Source organism: Pyricularia grisea (genome assembly GCF_004355905.1).
Source record: "Pyricularia grisea strain NI907 chromosome Unknown Pyricularia_grisea_NI907_Scaffold_1, whole genome shotgun sequence".
NCBI classification, from domain to species: Eukaryota; Fungi; Ascomycota; class Sordariomycetes; order Magnaporthales; family Pyriculariaceae; genus Pyricularia; species Pyricularia grisea.
Genome location: NW_022156716.1, coordinates 2,468,146 through 2,485,455, shown reverse-complemented (window position 1 = coordinate 2,485,455; position 17,310 = coordinate 2,468,146). Strand labels below are relative to the sequence as shown.

The following is a 17,310-nucleotide window of genomic DNA, read 5'->3' as shown; positions in this document are numbered from 1 at the left end:
CCAGGTCTCGGATTCCGGCTCCGGTTGAACAGCCCAGTCAGCCGGGTGCGCCCGGTAATTCCAATAAGGCGACAATACCCAGGCTATCAAAGAAGGTTCCCGTGAAGGGCGAATCCAAGATTCCCAGGCCTGTTCCGCGGATAGCCGCCCCGGACACTCGCCCGACCAGTAGCCGGAACCCTCTCCCTCCCTTTCGTACTCCTAATCCCCGCAACGCTCGCCCGACAGTTGGTATGACCGCCCCCCGGACCACTGGCCCGAACAATTCCCCGGCCGTTCGTGAGCCTACTCGTCCGACCACTGGCCCGAACTCTCGCCCGATCATTGGCGGGACCAACCGCCCGACCAATCGTCCGACCAATCGCCCGACAAATCGCCCGACCATCCGCCCGATCACTCGCCCAAACAGTCGCCCAAACAGTCGCCAAAATAGTCGTCCAAACAGCCGCCAAAGCAATCGTCCAAACAGTCGGTCAAGCACATGATAAAGCAAATAATCACCTAGCAGGCAACATAACGCTTTGTAGCAGTGATGGTGTTGTGAGTGTGGTTGCTTGTCATATGCGTGCTAACTGAGGAAACAGTGTGATCTAGCATTAACCCAGACTTACTCTGTTAAATCACAAAGTTTGAATCAGCTGATATGTCATATGCCAGTCTTAAAATGAGAGCGCGAGGGAGTTTTTTTTTTTTTTGGATTATGTCGCGATTGATGAAAAGGGAATGGATGAAATGGCGGTATATTTCTTTCGTTTTTCTTTTTTTCAAGATTAGTTCTAGTTAGATCTGTAGGTAACAAACAATAAGCATAGAGTTGGATAGACAGGCCAGAACGATATGGATTGAAACGAGACCTGGTAACTTACATACCTGTTTAGCTATTCGCTTGCCACTAGAGTCGCAAAAGCGCGCGGTTTAGTCAAGCCAATCTTCCCTCTGGTTGCCTTATACTTGGCCAATAACTACCTCCAGTTGAACGTCCAACTCGGCCACTCATGCATCCAGCAACAGTAAAGATCTCCCTTGCGGACGCAGCCGAGTCTGAGCCACTCCGCCTGATACAAGTCGGGACCATCCCAAGTTTCCCCTCCAAAGTCATCTGGCGCAAACCAGATGCAGAACTCGAAGCCGACCTCCAGTCTTGACAGCCGCGGCAGCGCGCCGCTGGCTGCGTGGAAGAGGTCTCGCATCCGGAATAGGTGCACCGCCGTGAAGTGGTCTATGCCAGATATGGCATAGGAACATCGCATGCTGAGGTCCGGATACAGAGCAACAACGTGGTTGGCACCCGATGGTATCAACTCAGTCACCCGTTCGTCGTCCTCGGGGAAGTCATCTGCTATTTCACTGGCAATCAACAATTCCTCCTCGATTTTTTTCCAGACAGGGTCACTTAAAAGTAAACTTTTGTTAGTCTCAATAATGGTGAAGCCGGTACTTTTGTCTGTTAGTCGGAAAACACCATGTCTTTGAACTCACAAGACATCCTGGAGGATATTCCCACTGCTGCCTCCAGAATCCGAACCAGAGGTTCCGGCATCTGCATCAAAGTCCCAAAAGCTTGCTCTGGGCCAGTATACCCAGCGGCTCACGCATACCCTCTCTGAGACCTCTCTTCTGATCTCAAAGTCCAACGTGATACGCTCAGGATTGTTCCCAAAAAGCATCGCCACAACGGCGACGAGGTGCTCAGCAGACCTGAACCGCCCGCCTGAGATGACCACTTCGGAGCAGTCATCATCATCGCCGCCCTCGCCCCGGAGCAGGATGGCCCTCGGCCCCGCACCCAGCGGGTCGTACCACCACTCCGATACGTACTTGAAGCAGCGCCGCGACGCGCGTCGCAGCTGCCGTAAGCGGCTCAGATGGACGTCGCGGGCCTCACGGCACGCGGCGGGGATGGCGAAGCAGTCGACTACAAGGACGGACTCGCCGTCGTCCAAAGGGACTGGGTTGCCGTTCCTATCGGTCTGGTTGCTGATCTGGGTAGGGGCGTTGGCAATGACATGATCCGTGTGGGATTCCAGGGCGTGTTCCCAGATCTTGCACCGAATCTCGGCGGCGAGGTTGGGGAAGTGGGGGAAGGTTGTGTTCATGGCGTGCGCCGAGGTGATGATTGTTGGCGGTGCTGTTGTGAATTACCTGCTTCCTTTGATGTATTTTTATGCATGCTCTGTTGTTTTTGGTGGCAGATGGAGCAAATTGTGATGTTGGAGGTGAGGATCATTATTGAACAAACACGGTTTCGAACTTATTTGATGATGACCATCTTTCTGTTGTCGTTGCTTGTGGCGGAGAAATTTATCATCAGACAGGCAGGAATACAGTAAGGCTGCACAAACTTGGCCATTGCGTTTGCTGGCCACACATTTTGAGATGCCTGACATCGATGTGCACTCAAGTGTGCTAGAAGAGGCGGAGGCTGAGTGTTGGAGCCGACAAGCGTCACTGGTTTCTGGCACGAAAATATACGGGGGCCGCATACTGTAGTTAGTAATCGCACAAGACAAAAATGTGCCGACCGTTAATCATCCATTATTCTCAATACTTTTTACTCGTAGTTCGCGCGAGTCCAGCGACATCACGTTGAACATGTTAAAGACCAAGTGTGATTGTCTCATCAAACCCAGCCGCATAAACGAACGAGTGCTAGGTCAGGTTTCGCAATTGAATGTCTGGTTGGTTCTGGATCAGTGAGAGAGTCTGTCGTGATAGCCCCACTTCAAGCCTAGTCCGAGGTATGCCGCGCCTAACCGCAATACGCTGTTGATGCATCCCACCAAAAGCCAGGGCCAATCCACCGCAACAATGAAGTTGAACCAACCATCCAGCAAGAGCAATTGAGCTAACCAAGCTCATAACATCCCAATATATAATCGGTCGTGATACAATTGAACGACGAGATGCCGCAAGTTTCGAGGATACTGTCGTACGCCCCAAGGGTAGCCATACGCCAATCACGCCAATTGGCCCGCCCTACTCGTGCCTTTGCCGTCGGCACTGTTCGTTACTACTCAGCCGAGCAACCCGAGGAGCCCCTTATCCGCGTGACGGACCTCCCCGCGCCCAACAGCGGCCACATTCGAGTCCTCGAGTTGAATCGACCAAAAGCACGTAATGCAATCTCTCGCGCTCTACTGGCTTCTTTAAGGGAAGAGGTCGACTCGATTACCCGGCAATACGATGCTCAAACCGGCGAGGAGGTCCCGACGCCATCGTGGAACAAGAGGTTTGGTGGGATAGCTGGGGACAGCGAGAAGGGCCCAACGCGTGCTCTGGTTCTCGCCAGTGCAGTGGAGAGCAGCTTTTGCGCAGGTGCTGATCTCAAGGAGCGGAGGGGTTTCACGCAAGAGGAGTAAGTCTCACGAAAGTGGGCATCACTTTTGTCAATTTCTACTATGGGGATGAATGCTAACGTGCGGTCTCGCGCACCTCAGAACCAACGAGTTCCTTAGCAATCTACGCTCTACCTTTGCCGCCCTTGACGCCCTACCAATCCCCACAATCTCCGCTATATCGTCTCGTGCCCTTGGCGGCGGACTCGAACTTGCCCTGTGCACACACTTCCGGGTCCTGACCTCCAACGCCGTAGTGTCCCTGCCCGAGACTCGTCTCGGCATCATTCCCGGAGCAGGCGGAACCCACAGGCTGCCCCGTCTCATCGGCCTCGGGCGGGCCCGCGACATGATCGTAACGGGCCGTGCCGTCACGGGCGCCGAGGCCTACTTCATCGGCCTGGCCGATCGATTGGTCGAAGTGCTCCCGCCCGACGAGCAGGAGGCCGCAGACACCAAGGACAATGAAGCTGCGCTGCTCAGTGCTGCGCGCGAGGCTGCGCTGACCGAGGCCGTGCGCCTCGCCTCGCAGATATGCGAGGGTGGGCCGATCGGTATCAGGGCTGCCCTGCAGGCGGTGCAGGCGCCGTCCCAGGAGACTGAGAACAAAATGTACGAGAGGGTGATTGGGACCGAGGACCGAAACGAGGCGCTCAAGGCGTTTGCGGAGAAGAGAAAGCCCGTATTCAAGGGGAGGTAAATCTAGCGCTTTAGCAAATTCAAGTGACTTTCAACCCAGTTTTCAAACTTGTGACGCTGCAAATGCAGACTGTTGTTGGTTCAAACTGGTTTAGGAATCGAATCGAATCGAGCTTGGCTGAGACCAGCCCCAGATCGGGCTGGTCTGAGAGTCTCAAACAAAAGTCTATCTGGGCCACTTTTCAACGGCTTGACGGCTACGCATATGCACCAAGGAAACTTGACAGCTTACGGAATTGATGTGTCACCTAGGCGCAGGATGATCTATTGGTACGTCACTAAGTGCTACGGCTAGCCTGGTGCGCGAACAAAGGCCGCCCACGGCCGGCTCACGGAGCTCCAATTGGCCCCACATGAGCTTTTCCCTATGACATCATGATTAACATCATTCGAGATCAACATCTCAAGGCTTTGAGCCACCAAGAGTAGGTATTTATCACAGACAAGAGCTGCAATTGTCGGCTTGGTTTGTCCAGTGTGAATTTCCATTCATCTCAGAAATCAAACAATTCTCGGTACATCAAAAACCTTCACAAACACGAAACCTATCCTCAAAAAAGCAACCTAGCATTCCACACGAAAACATATACAGAAACTCATCTTCCATCACACACCATGTCTTTCGCCGTTCGCCGTGTCGCTCTTGCTTCCCGCACAGCTGCCGTCTCGACTGTGCCAAGGGCAACATTCACCACCGGCTCGATCCTCAACAAGACCCCCACAGAGTCAGTCAAGGATGGCCTGAAGAAGGTCGACCGTGCCGTGAGCGACAAGCTCGTTGACGGAATCAACGTCGCTGGTATGTCTTTATTAGCTTTCATCTTCCATCGTTTTATCTTTCGATTCTTCTTGCTGACAGAAATCGCTTTGCACAGCCAACGTTGGTCAGAAGGCCAAGGAGGTCACCGAAGAAATGTCCTCGAGCGAGGTTGCAGGCAAGGCCAGCGAGCTTGCCGGAGAGGCCCAGGGCAAGGCTAGCCAGCTGGCAGGACAGGCCCAAGGAAAGGCGAGCGAGATGGCCGGCCAGGCCAAGGGCAAGGCTGCTGAGGTTCAGGGTCAGGCTCAAGGAAAGGCCGAGGAGATCAAGGGCAAGATGTAAATCGGTTCCGAATGAGGCTCCATGGGGAGGAAGTGGTGCGGTGCTTTTTTGTTCTTTTTTACGTATGGCGTTTCACGGATTGCATCGAGTCAGTTTAATTTAATTTGGCGTGTAAGATAAATTTACGAATATGCCACCCACTTCCAACTCGCCACCTCATCGGTCAATTTGACCAAATCATGCGCGATTTGTGTTCTGTCATTATGTCTAGAACAAGGTGTGGTCCCATACAATAACCCCTTTTGCAATTGACTTTCGGATGTTGAGATTTGATCCGAACCTCCCCACGGACCACGATGCCATCATTTGGATGATGATTGAGTTGATCTCAAAAGTTTGTAGTACGTACCCTGGCTACCTAGGTACCCATCCAGGCACTACTATGTACGTCTGGTCAGTTCCAGGTCCATGACATGGAAGCCTCTCCAATCAACACCACATTGAATAAACTTAAATAATCACCGCCAATAAATACTGACTATTGATGACGGGAGTACCTGACTTTTGAAGTTGGCTAAAATGTAGGTAGCTACTCAGGAAGCCGCCAGCCCAACTTCTTTAATCCACAAACTTCCTATGGAATCGGCTGGCAGGCGGGGTAGTGTTCGATCAAAACCTAAGATAGGTGAGTTACAATACTACGAAGTATAATGCTGTATAAGGGAGGTAGGGTAGGCATACCTTGAGACTAAACCACGGGAGAGGAAAAAGTAAATTCATATCATGCGCCCGTGGTTTCCAAATCCGTATCCACCTGGTGGAAATCGCCCGTTATCATTGGGCAATGCCAAGACCGAATCTGGAAGGTCTATGTCGGAATTTCAAGAACGGCAGGACCGCCGTTGTCGGTCATAGTCACACAATCACCATACCATTCATTTTGTTTTGGGCGCGAGTCATAAAATCAGTTTCAAACAACTCTTCGCTCACCAAGAATGCCGCCAGTCGAAATGAAATGTATCAAGAAATTAAAACGAACCAGCCAACGGTGTAAACCCAGGAGTGTATTCCTATGATTTCAGATAACTTGTTTATCCAAACTTTCCTTGAAACATGACGATGATCCAGCCTACTCTGCCCTACGATTCGTTTCCGCGCGGCTTTTGTTTCGCCATGTGCCCTTGTTTTCACAGCTGGAAGGCCACTGATTCTGGATTTTCGACCTTTTACTAGTCAAACATTACCTACAGTATTGTACCGACCAGTACAACCCACCTCGACTCGTGCCATGTCGCGTGCGCCGGCTGGCCACTGCCGAATGGCTTGCTGTCTTGGACTGCACATCATCTCTATCTGTGGCAGTGGTTACAATGATGGACCCACATTGCATATGCACGAACAACATCTCATAATGGTGTGTTGTCCGGCACCCAGTAAGGAAGTCCATGGTAGCATGAACTCGGCCTGTCCATGCCCTCTCAAGGCTGTAAGCTTCTTTTTGATCTACCCACGGGTGATGAACATTTGATGCCATGCCTAATGGGGCAACAGGTAGATCCACCAGACCCAGTCAAACAAGCACCATTGAGCCCATAGATTCCGCAGTACCTTGCCATTGCAAGGGTTCTCCTGTGAATAACACCCACTTTCAAGGGGTTCGATGGAGATAGACCTGCATGGAGATAGCTTGTCTGCTATCACGCTGCGACATGTTTACTCGTGTTGCTGCGGCCCATCCGACAGCCACTCAAACTCTGCAGCGATGGAGGGTTATATAATGAGCCACGCCTTTTTGGCCATGTCTTGTTTCTGTCTCCTCTGGCCGGATGCAGCAGCAGTCCCGGGCCTTGTTTGTCACGCTTCCCATCATGCTGCTCCTTTATTCTTTCCTTCTCCTGGCTCTGTCAGGGGCTCCGGCCACCGCAGCACGCCTCGGCAACATTGTGGAGCCACCTTTGCCCCCGCCGCTTGCGATCGAGGATATCGAGGGTTTCGTCCCTATCCAACTTACCAAGCGTAAGATCAGCACCGGGTTCTTCGACCAGTACATTGACCACAGCAACCCTTCATTGGGCACGTTCCGGCAGAAGTTTTGGTGGAATGATCAGTTCTACAAGGGTCCAGGCTCTCCTGTGATCCTCTTTAACCCAGGAGAGTCAAGGGCCGATCATTATACTGGCTACCTGACGAACCAAACGATTCCCGGAATGTATGCGCAGGCTGTCGGTGGCGCCGTCGTCATGCTCGAGCACCGCTACTGGGGAGAATCGTCACCTTTTGCAAACCTCAGCACCAAGAACATGCAATATCTGACCCTCAACAACTCCATCTCCGACACCACCCGCTTCGCCCGCCAGGTGACGCTGCCTTTTGACGGTAGCGGGGCAACCAACGCCCCCAAGGCGCCGTGGGTCTTTGTTGGCGGGTCCTATCCTGGTGCACTTGCTGGATGGGTAGATAGCGTCGCTCCTGGGACCTTTTGGGCCTACCATGCATCAAGCGCCGTGGTCGAGGCTATTGATGATTACTGGCGGTACTTTACTGAAATCATTGAAGGCATGCCCAAGAACTGCAGCTCTGACGTCTCGCTGGTCGTTGAGCACATCGACAAAGTACTCAAGACTGGATCAGACAGCGACAAGTCTGCCCTGCAGACAGCTTTTGGTCTTGGGTTCCTCAAGCAAGATGACTTTGCTAGTACACTGATGAACGGCCCATACCTGTGGCAGAGTGTTGATTTCACCACCGGCTACTCGGACTTTTATAAGTTCTGTGACTATGTTGAGGTATGTTGGCTTTTACTTGTCCTCTTTGTCCGAGTCTGCAGGATACCATGGCGCAATAGTTACTGACTTCATCCTCTAGAATGTACCACCGAACGCAACGACAAGAGTACCTCCAGGACCCGATGGAGTTGGAGTTGAGAAGGCTTTGACTGGTTACCAAAATTGGGTTAAAAAGGAATACCTCCCAACCGCCTGCGACAGCGTGGGATTCCCCAAGGGTGACCTGGGATGCCTGGACACGTATAACGTCTCAAACCCCATCTTGCACAATTATACCGTGTTAAACGGGGCGAACCGGCAGTGGTTTTGGCTTACCTGCAACGAACCGTAAGTGACGATAGCAGCGCTTCCTATTGAACCCTGCCTTGCCTTTTCTTTTTTTTCTTTTTAACTGACGGGAATTTGCCCACTCTTCAGTCTCAAGTTTTGGCAAATCGGTTCTCCCGAGGGTGAAAAGACGATTGTTTCGCGTCTCGTAAACAGTCAGTACTTTGAGCGGCAGTGCAAATTGTGGTTCCCCGACGAGCCGCGTGAAGATGGTGGCGTGTACACATACGGGATCGCCCTCGGCAAGGACGTCGCCGATGTCAACAAATACACTGGTGGATGGAATCACACCAACACGACTCGACTTCTTTGGGTCAACGGTCAGTATGATCCATGGCTACATGCTACGGTGTCGGCACCCTCCCGCCCCGGAGGTCCTCTTCAGTCGACTGAGAAGGCGCCTGTTCTGGTCGTCCCCGGTGGAGTACACTGCAGCGACTTGATAATACGCAACGGGGATGTCAACGAAGGTGTGCGGCAGGTCCAGAGTCAGGCACGCGATATTATGAAGAAATGGGTGTCTGAGTTTCCCAAGGGTGGAAATAGTGCCTGAATGAAGCAAGTGAGAGAGATACATATGTATATATAATATAATCGATTAGACCTAATGCTAGAATATCAAAAGCTACTCGCCAGTCTTGGTTTTTTTTTTTTTTTTTTTTTTTTTTTTTTTTGAATATGGCACGCGTCTGAAGGCGTGTCTGAATTCTCCAGGTCAGAGATTCGACCCGAGCTGCAGCAATCGCCATATTCTGTGGCTGTTTACGGCAGATCAAGACCATTGCGCGCTCGAAGGGAGCTTATTGGTGGAAACCCACATGTCGCATCTCGAACCGTCGCGGCATGATTGAGATGCAATCTGGGGAATTTTTACACCAAGTGGATATAACCGGCCACATGGAGAAACCCTGCGAGGATCGGCAGATGCCAATAACCATGGCATAGTTTCCCCACAAGGAGTTTGTCCACAATCAAGATGCGGAGGATATGGAACCGATATACACGCGGAGAAAGGCCATGTATACAAAGCCAGGCTTTGTAATTTTCTCCGCTTCTAGTATACTACTTGCCGAGAAAATAATTTGGGCGGAAAATGGAGAAAACTACCAGACAGGCACTGTCGCCTGAATATAGCCAGCCTATCCCAAGGGTGATGATTGTGTCCGCATCCATTTGTCCGAGTGAGGGCCAAGAGAGATGAGCTATATCTGCCTCGGGTTAGACATTTGATTCGAAATATAAATGTCCTAGCTTCGACCCTGTGGATCATATATAGGCTTGAAGCTCGTGTCGGTAGCCCATTTATCAAGTCCCCTGGAACCAAGGTGACTACCCACTCAAGGTATCTGCTTCTCAGTATCCAGCATCCAGCCTTAGCTACAGACGACAATGCACTTCGCCTATGGTCTCACGGCTGTGGCCTGCCTCGTAGGCACGGCACTGGGTCAAACCAAGGTCAAGTTCAGTAAGTTCCCGGTTTTATCGTCTTCTTGTCTAAGAAAAGAGCCCCTTGTCACTATCAACAGCCTTCTAACGCACTCTTCCACTTCCCACCACCTTTTCGTCCAGTGCCACTCGGCGACAGCATCACCGAGATCACCTGCTGGCGGGCTACCGTGTGGGACAACCTCGTCAGCGCGGGGCTGGCGTCCCGGACCGACTTTGTAGGCTCGTCGACGACCAACACGCAAAACTGCCAGGCCCGCAACAGCAACTGGAACAAGCGACACGAGGGCCACTCCGGCTACCAGGCGGTCGACATTGTCCGCAACAACCTCCCCGGCTGGCTCAACCAAAACGTGCCCGACGTGGTCAACTTCATGCTGGGGACCAACGACGTCAACCTCGGCAACCGGCAGACGAGCGAGATCCTCAGCGCCTACACGGGCATCGTGCAGCAGCTCAGGGCAAAGAACCCTCGCGTCAAGATCATGGTCGACACGGTCCTGCCTCTACCCTTCAAGCAGGCTCCCATCACGGCTCTCAACAATGCCATCCCGGGTTGGGCTGCGCAGCAGAACACCACTCAGTCGCCGGTTGTGGTTGTCGATGTGGCTGCCCGATACCCGACCTCGGCGCTGAGAGACCAGGTTCACCCCAACGCTGCCGGAGATGCCATCATTGCTGGCAAGATCTCGCCCGTCCTGACGCGCTTGATCAATGACGTTATTGCCGAGAAGGGGCTGTGAAAGACGAATGGGGAGTGGTTAATTGTGGGAGGGAGGGAAGTTGGGAGGTTAAAATCAGCTTGGAGGGTGCGGCTTTTCATATCGTGAATCGCAGTGAAACGATGCGTGTTTTAGCTTTGCGTTCAGTGAATATATACCATACCATACCGTACATATAGTAACATTGAGACGGCAGTTGTCCACATGTTAATCTTTGCTCGCCTTTTTCTTTTACTGCTGCATCGCATGTGTAGTCGACTTCTATGCCACAGTGACTAGCTATTTGCTAATTTAAGTGTCGAAAGGGCGCTGAGACGACCTATCAAAGATGCGATCAGCGTTGAGTTGGCGCAAAGCAGAAAAAAGATGTTCGTCTCTTCACAACTGCGAGACTAGGCTTTCTCTTCCAGAAAATCAACATGACATCAAAAGGTTTCAAGGAGGGACGAGAGCAGTGCTGGTTCACTTCGGACCACGGCAGCATCCACCCTGTCGAATCATCCGTACTATTTCCCGTTTTGGGTAACAACGCCAGGAAGGGATTGAGGAAGTTTAGGTTGAAAAGGCCATAGGCGCACAAAAGAACGGACGAGAGACGGTGCTTGTCGGCAATACCCGCAAATTCATCTGCGTCTGCCTATTCAGGGACTCAGCAAATATGCTCGGAGTTTTGGGCAGTTCTCATATGTACCCTAGACCGCAACACTGGGTATTAGGGACTAGCAGGCTTTCTATTAACACAGTATGTCTCTGTAATATATCTATGAAAAATACTGGAGGTTTTGGAAGCAATGGAGGCCCACGTACCAGAATAAATCAGGTAGTGGGCTTACATGTTGGAAATGTGGACATATTACTAGCTGAATAACGAAAACTCCTCAGTGCCTCGACATACAACCGACATACAACGAACATACATTTACAATTAAAACTCGCCAACTGTAGGGCTTTCTATCAAACAGACAGCTTATACTAGGTATTTAATGGGTAGCCTTAGCAGAAATTGGTTAAAAATGCCATCTCAACAATTTATACCATGGGCCTGCCAGCCAAAAGTCCATCAGAGCGACCCTATGCAGCCCAAATAACGGGATGGCTTGGCGAATACGTCCACAACTCTTCGAATCGTTTCTACCCAAGTTCAGCTGAGGTGAAAAGAAAGTCCCAGCTTTCATGTTATATGATAGGTAAGCAATCCAGTTGCCAGTATAAGTAGAGCTATGCTAAACATGGCAATTAGACAAATGCGCCAGCGTTTTGCCCATTCTCGAAACAAAAGAGACCAGATCCAACCAAGAACGACAAGCAGACTTCTAAGAAGATCACAAAAAAAGAGAGACCCAAACTTCACTCAGTCCCCTTACCCGATACTTCCGTAAAGCAAACACGCAGGCGACATTCACCTTCTCGACGGCTTCGGTCTCCCACTAGGATGCGTACTCTCCCATTCCCTCCTGACGTCGTCGGCGCCGTACTTCCCTTTCCTACCCCTGACATCCTGCAGATGCTGGAGAAACTGCGACGAAATCTTGAACTGGCAGTGGACCGAATACACTTCGACCGTCTTGATCCTTCCACCACCACCACCACCACCACCCCTCGAACCACGGCTACTACCACTAGTACTACCACCACTACCATGGCTGCTCACGCTGCCAGCGCCGCCACCACCACCTCTCATATCCCAGGGGAAGCCGTCGCGGTCAAAGAGCTCAGCGAGCAGGGCCGCGCTGCGGGAGTCGGTGCAGTATACAAAGACGTTTCCGGGCTCGGGGATGGTGACGTAGAGGATGCCGAAGCTGTGCGACGACTCGCCCGTCAGCAGCTTGGCCGCCTTGAGTATGTCGGACCGGCCCGTTCCGTGCGGCAGACCGTCCAGGTGCACCACCACGCGCTCCACGTAGTCGTGCTCCGGCTCGCCGCCCAGCCGCGGCGGCGGCCAGACGTCGTCGCTCGTCCCGTGCGCGTAGCCCCACTCTGTTTTGAAGGGTGGAGGACCGACCTGGAGGAAAGGGGTTTCTCGGATTAGCTTGTTGTTTTTTTTTTTTTTTTTTTTTTTTTTTTTTTTTTTTTTTTTTTTTTTTTTTTTTTTTGAGGGTTTTGTCTGAATGGTTATGGAGACATGATATGATACCTCGCCAAGGGGAACAGGAGAATAGACCAGAGTATCAGATCATAATGAGGTGAGGACGACCAAAATCAAAGCGAGATTGCTTTCCAACTATAAGCTGACTTACAGTTAGATTCAAGGCCTTTCTTGCCAGCTCCACCTCCAGCTCTTGGTGGTTAAAGGGGTCCTGATAGATCAACGTGCGGTGACCCATGGCTGCTGATGTGAGGCTATTGCTAAGTATCCTTGGAGATATAATATGATGTGAGGGATGGACGTAAAAGCAAAACAAATGCTAATCGATAGAATAGTAGCAAAGACGATTTTACTATCAAGAGAAGCAAACGACCCTGCTTATTTACCAACGCAGAACAGAAGCGAAGTTCCAGGTTTGCCTGGATGTAGAAGGCTTCTTTAACTAGTTGAATCAAAAGTCTCAGAGAGTCAACACGACGCCTGCCCACACGAGACACCGCTCTATTGGGATACATTATATCCTCGAACGGGCTGCAAGAACCCAGCTGCCCAAGTCGGTGAAAGGTTCTAAGGCTGCCAATAGGGCTAGGGGAGGAAACCACCGTTTCACAGCACTAGCTCCGTGCTCCTTCGGTGTGAGAGAAAGGTCCAGAACGCCCGCATTGATGGGAAGTGTTGAATTATCCGTCATGGATCGACTATCAGAACCACAAAGAGTGGCCTCGCAGCCAAGGCGGTCCCGTATAATTCCACGTGTTGAATTTGAGCATTAAACGGGATGACTATGTGCTTAGTATAGTCCAGGAGCCCAACTGCGCCATGTCCTCGGCAGGCTCGTGATAGCATCTAACTGGTGAAGGTTGCTGAGTGGCTTCCAGAGCGACCCGACTACCCGACCAGCAATGAGGCTGGTTGATGTCATTGTTGCCCCATAGGTTGAGTGAGTATCAGACCAGTGATTAGTTGCCAGGCCACAGAGCGTAATGTCCTTCAACGTTTATTTGCCCACTTTCTCCTATCCTGTTAATACTTGTTTTGGGTGCTTGATCCGCGCAGGGCAAGGCATGACCGCCTGCTATGTGTAACTACCACCACTGCGGGTGATGCGCCCAGGGGCACCACAAGTTGAGGCTGGAGTCGGGGTACACGCAGCGCAACGGGCATGAAGACATAACGGGGCTCCCATCGCTGTTGTCTGTGTCAATATGTTGTTCCTGCAGGAAATTCTCAATTCTCCGACGCTGGTTCATGCCTCGCGTTTGACGCCAATGCGGTGATTTCATATACTTGCAGCCCAAAACAAGCATTCGCTAAGCTCCCTCCCGTCCAAATACTGTCAGGCTGTGCGGCATATGCAATCTCCGCCATCATATATACTTGACGCCGGCTTCGCCTCGCGCAGTTCGGGAGCCTGCTTTGCCAACAGACGAGCTAGAAAACAAGGAACGAAAACAGAAGCGACAAGTTAGAAGCCCGCGTTCTCGCCCGACGGCATGTCTTCATCCTTTTGACCAAGCTAGAACAACCAGCTGGAAGTTCTCATACACCCACCCATCGGAAAAGGGAGGCTTTTTGATAACGACTGGTGTTCGCTCATGCGCCGACTATATTGAGTTCAAGCCGAGTGCAATATCTGCCTGCTGTCGGTGGCCCTCCATCTAAACACCTATAGGCACAATCCACGTAGAAGCTGGACGATTCATGACCTCCCCAAACATCGAGATAGAACTTGTCCAATCAGCCCTGCCATGTGCCTACCCGCAACCATAGACCATGCGACAAGGCCAAAGAATCCTTCCACCACCGGGACCAGACCTTCTCCCGCATGACACAATGTGTCAAAACCTTTGCCGGCCTTGTTTGACGACACGCTCGCTGTAACCCAAGAAGAAAAAGAAAAGAAAAGAAAAAAAAAGCCACCAAGTTTCACTACTTTTTCACTTCTTTTTTTTCTGCTTGTTTTGATTTCTATTTCTTTTTCCAGCCTTTTCAATCTCAAAGCGATCAGTCCCCTTCAACGAAAGCTATCTTCGTCTATGTGGGCAGCGGAGATTGCAAGCGGGTAATCGCAGAGCCAGCCGGCCCTGACCGCCCTCTTCCCTTGAGCCAAGCCTTTGTACACATGGCCGGTGCCGCCCGAGCCCTCTTTGCTTTCCATTGATTGCCACTCGGGTTACGAGGCCTCTCCTTGATTGTCAGTGACATGTCTGATCAAAGACGTTAAGAGGCGATCACCCATAGCATTCGGGTTTAAGCTTGTGGACTGGCCTAGCTGCCCAGGTGTAACGTAATCTGCAAAAAGAAAAACTCCGGACTGCTTCTTCAACAGCGTAATGAGAGAAAGCATACCACCGGCATAAAGAACATTCAACGCCACCGCCTACCGCCTCGTATATGCACTCCGCAAACGATGTGTTGAGGGATGTCTTGGGAAATCATTCAGAAAAGCAATGGATAGAGAGCCTTTAACGCCGGACAAATGGCGCGAGGGGAAGGGATTAGCACATAGGCAAGGTAACAGCAGCGAGCCAGTATAAGCAAGATAAAATATATTTACACCGAATAAGTCAGGGTGTTGATCAAAAACAAGTGGGCTTCGGCCGATGAGGCAAGCGCCATTCTTTTCCATGGCAGCAAACAAGACAAACCAGTCTCCCCATAACCCAAAAATAAAGAGATCTAACAATGACAAGAGACGATTAAATAACAATAAGGGACGCAAAAAAGCGATTTGTAAAAAGAAACGTGGACAGAAAACCAGACATGGTTCGCTGCCCGCGGCTAGTCGTTATGTTGACTTTTCCTGAGCACATCCGTGAGGAGTGTCACCAGCGTAAATATCATGCCAGTCAAGGGTAGGAGATATATCATGTGTGACGAAAGGAAAGTGAAAGTTGTAAAAGAAGGACAAGAAAAGAAGTTTGTACTCCCAAAGAGGGAAATGAGAAAACAAGCCGTTGCTCCTGCCGGGTACAAAAAGCCCCTTCCATGGACTGCTTTCTTCCCGTTTTTCAAATGCTGCAAACGCTCCCGTCCGCCCCGTGTTTTTGATTCCGATTTTTTTTGGTAATTTTTTTCTTAGGTTGCGAGTATTCTCATGTGTCGACACTTGTAGTTCACCGCACCTCGGTGACGCTGACGTTTTCTCTCCTCCAGTCTTCGGCTTGTCGGCTGCCTGAAGACTTTGACAAAGACCCAAACCCGGGCATTGATGAGAACCGATTCAACTTCTTTCCAGGCTTTTGCGTCGGCGACCCGGAAGGCACGTTATCTGTTGTGTAGGAGCTCCCAACCGTGGTGGACTTGCTGGGCGACGTCGAGGTTGAGTTTGTGGAGCTGCCGGTCGACGCCGGGGTGTTGTAAATGTACTCGCCGTCCACGTACATGGCATTCGACACAAAAGTGGAACGGCGGTTGCGCCTCTTGGTGTAGCGCTGCTCAAGCCTAAACAGCTCAATCCTGGCTTGGATACGTTCAAAGATACCAGGCGCCATTATGATGGAATGTATATACAAACTTCGGACTTTTGTTGGGTTTTCTGTTTCTGTCGTCTGCCTCTAGCGATCCAGTCGTTTTCTGCGCGCGTCTTGCGTCGGAGGCTGTCGGTGCTAGGAGCGACGACTTTTTGTTGCGTCGCTTAAGATAAATACGTTGTTCAGGCTCGCAGAGCTCTTGCGTCAGAGGGCGTGAGGACTATAGGCTACGTCGGATGAAGAGGCCGTGATGTCGTTGGCGCTATTTAGGTTGTGTGTCAGGCGTAAAGATCGCCGCTAGGCACAAGTCCAAAAAAAAAAGTCACTGGGCACTGGAGCTTTCTTATCGGGGCTTGAATGGGTGGCAAGCTGCTAAGGGTCAGGTGTCGTCACGAAAAATAATGCAGGCGGAAGTGGCGCCAGCTGCGATTTGGTGTTTCAGCAAAGCAATATCACCGTTTAGATATCGAGTCAACGCAATGCGAGTCGTGGCTGTGTCGTGTTTCGCGGTTGAATCGGTTTTTTTGGGCTGAGTTAACAGGTTTTTGGCTATTTTTATTGTTTTATTTGTTCCAAAGAGTGACAAAGGGCTGGTCTGATGTATGGGAAAGAGAGGACTCAAGGATTATATCCCGAAAATTAGGCGAGGTATTTTTCAATCGCCTGCCTACCTTGGTAGAAGAGAAGAGTAAGATACCAAACTAGGAGAGAGAGAAAAAAAGAAGAGGCTGTGAAAGGTTTTCTTGGTAATAACCCAAGTGGTAGAAGATATGGGATGAGATGGGCAGCAAGTCCGGACAGGGAGTTGACCAGGGAATGGTTGAACGCATTGAGAAGTGGATCCAATTCGTCCAATAACAGATCCGACGGTAGGAGAGAGCTGCCATCTTGAGGCAAGCTCCACGGGTTTTTAGGTCTCTTTGGGCGGAGGGCAGAAGCCACGACCCACAGCCAAGCACACCTTGAGGAGCAGTTGCCAAGCCGGCGTTGCATTTCCCCTTGCTACTCTTCTCCACTTTGTCACACTCAGATTGTTAGCAGCAAGGTCAATCCTTTTCATTTTGTTCCTCCTCTAACCTCTTTGCGCTTGGATATGCGGGGTTTTTGCAGAGTATTGGCCTGGGGTTGACATGACGCTCGAGGAGGATAGATAGTACGAGGTGGTAGCACTTATCTAGGAGGTACGCTTATTGTATTGTACAATGTCAGTCAAGTACCTTAGTCGCAACTCTAACGTCTAATGTAAGTGTATTTACTAACAGCTTTTGTAGGGGTTGGTAGGCTTGAGACCACTGTAGAGCAGCAACTGAGATGTCCACCACCACAGGATGGTTGCGTCAGGTCTGTAACAGCGAAATATTCATGCACATTGTCAACTAGGATACAAGCTACGATCA

General features: G+C 50.9%; 8 protein-coding genes across 8 annotated transcripts; 4 read left to right on the top strand and 4 right to left on the bottom strand.

The window, feature by feature from the left end:
- Window positions 1-681: 681 nt before the first annotated feature.
- On the bottom strand, window positions 682-2,618 carry PgNI_00719 (uncharacterized protein). Its single transcript, XM_031120797.1, has 3 exons — window positions 1,480-2,618; window positions 871-1,392; window positions 682-786 (listed from the first exon to the last, which is right to left on the bottom strand). The coding sequence occupies exons 1-2, from the start codon at window positions 2,094-2,096 to the stop codon at window positions 963-965; spliced, it is 1,047 nt and encodes a 348-aa protein (XP_030986320.1). The 5' UTR covers window positions 2,097-2,618; the 3' UTR covers window positions 682-786; window positions 871-962.
- A 214-nt stretch (window positions 2,619-2,832) lies between these two features.
- Window positions 2,833-4,259, top strand: PgNI_00718 (uncharacterized protein). Its single transcript, XM_031120796.1, has 2 exons — window positions 2,833-3,355; window positions 3,438-4,259. Exons 1-2 carry the CDS (start codon window positions 2,904-2,906, stop codon window positions 4,033-4,035), a joined length of 1,050 nt encoding a protein of 349 aa, XP_030986321.1. The 5' UTR covers window positions 2,833-2,903; the 3' UTR covers window positions 4,036-4,259.
- A 193-nt stretch (window positions 4,260-4,452) lies between these two features.
- Window positions 4,453-5,270, top strand: PgNI_00717 (uncharacterized protein). Its single transcript, XM_031120795.1, has 2 exons — window positions 4,453-4,833; window positions 4,910-5,270. The coding sequence occupies exons 1-2, from the start codon at window positions 4,650-4,652 to the stop codon at window positions 5,131-5,133; spliced, it is 408 nt and encodes a 135-aa protein (XP_030986310.1). The 5' UTR covers window positions 4,453-4,649; the 3' UTR covers window positions 5,134-5,270.
- Window positions 5,271-6,941: 1,671 nt separating this feature from the next.
- On the top strand, window positions 6,942-8,739 carry PgNI_00716 (uncharacterized protein; the record flags this gene model as incomplete). Its single annotated transcript, XM_031120794.1, has 3 exons — window positions 6,942-7,859; window positions 7,939-8,186; window positions 8,277-8,739. The coding sequence occupies 3 exons, from the start codon at window positions 6,942-6,944 to the stop codon at window positions 8,737-8,739; spliced, it is 1,629 nt and encodes a 542-aa protein (XP_030986339.1).
- A 706-nt stretch (window positions 8,740-9,445) lies between these two features.
- Window positions 9,446-10,530, top strand: PgNI_00715 (uncharacterized protein). The gene is made up of 2 exons (XM_031120793.1): window positions 9,446-9,651; window positions 9,756-10,530. Exons 1-2 carry the CDS (start codon window positions 9,576-9,578, stop codon window positions 10,373-10,375), a joined length of 696 nt encoding a protein of 231 aa, XP_030986340.1. The 5' UTR covers window positions 9,446-9,575; the 3' UTR covers window positions 10,376-10,530.
- Window positions 10,531-11,753: 1,223 nt separating this feature from the next.
- Window positions 11,754-12,678, bottom strand: PgNI_00714 (uncharacterized protein; the record flags this gene model as incomplete). Its single annotated transcript, XM_031120792.1, has 2 exons — window positions 11,754-12,356; window positions 12,592-12,678. The coding sequence occupies 2 exons, from the start codon at window positions 12,676-12,678 to the stop codon at window positions 11,754-11,756; spliced, it is 690 nt and encodes a 229-aa protein (XP_030986341.1).
- Window positions 12,679-14,474: 1,796 nt separating this feature from the next.
- On the bottom strand, window positions 14,475-15,059 carry PgNI_00713 (uncharacterized protein; the record flags this gene model as incomplete). The annotated part of the gene is made up of 3 exons (XM_031120791.1): window positions 14,475-14,647; window positions 14,806-14,866; window positions 15,000-15,059. 3 exons carry the CDS (start codon window positions 15,057-15,059, stop codon window positions 14,475-14,477), a joined length of 294 nt encoding a protein of 97 aa, XP_030986314.1.
- A 497-nt stretch (window positions 15,060-15,556) lies between these two features.
- PgNI_00712 (uncharacterized protein) lies at window positions 15,557-15,934 on the bottom strand (the record flags this gene model as incomplete). Its single annotated transcript, XM_031120790.1, has 1 exon — window positions 15,557-15,934. One exon carries the CDS (start codon window positions 15,932-15,934, stop codon window positions 15,557-15,559), a length of 378 nt encoding a protein of 125 aa, XP_030986315.1.
- Between the last annotated feature and the right edge of the window lie 1,376 nt (window positions 15,935-17,310).

Excerpts from the sequence above, each read along its gene's own strand:
- PgNI_00715 (XM_031120793.1), top strand. The coding sequence starts at position 9,576 with ATGCACTTCGCCTATGGTCTCACGGCTGTGGCCTGCCTCGTAGGCACG. Across the intron at positions 9,652-9,755 it reads TCAAACCAAGGTCAAGTTCA|TGCCACTCGGCGACAGCATC; the intron begins GTAAGTTCCCGG and ends CTTTTCGTCCAG.
- PgNI_00718 (XM_031120796.1), top strand. The coding sequence starts at position 2,904 with ATGCCGCAAGTTTCGAGGATACTGTCGTACGCCCCAAGGGTAGCCATA. Across the intron at positions 3,356-3,437 it reads AGGGGTTTCACGCAAGAGGA|AACCAACGAGTTCCTTAGCA; the intron begins GTAAGTCTCACG and ends CGCGCACCTCAG.
- PgNI_00719 (XM_031120797.1), bottom strand. The coding sequence starts at position 2,096 with ATGAACACAACCTTCCCCCACTTCCCCAACCTCGCCGCCGAGATTCGG. Across the intron at positions 1,393-1,479 it reads AATATCCTCCAGGATGTCTT|TGACCCTGTCTGGAAAAAAA; the intron begins GTGAGTTCAAAG and ends TTTACTTTTAAG.
- PgNI_00717 (XM_031120795.1), top strand. The coding sequence starts at position 4,650 with ATGTCTTTCGCCGTTCGCCGTGTCGCTCTTGCTTCCCGCACAGCTGCC. Across the intron at positions 4,834-4,909 it reads TGACGGAATCAACGTCGCTG|CCAACGTTGGTCAGAAGGCC; the intron begins GTATGTCTTTAT and ends CGCTTTGCACAG.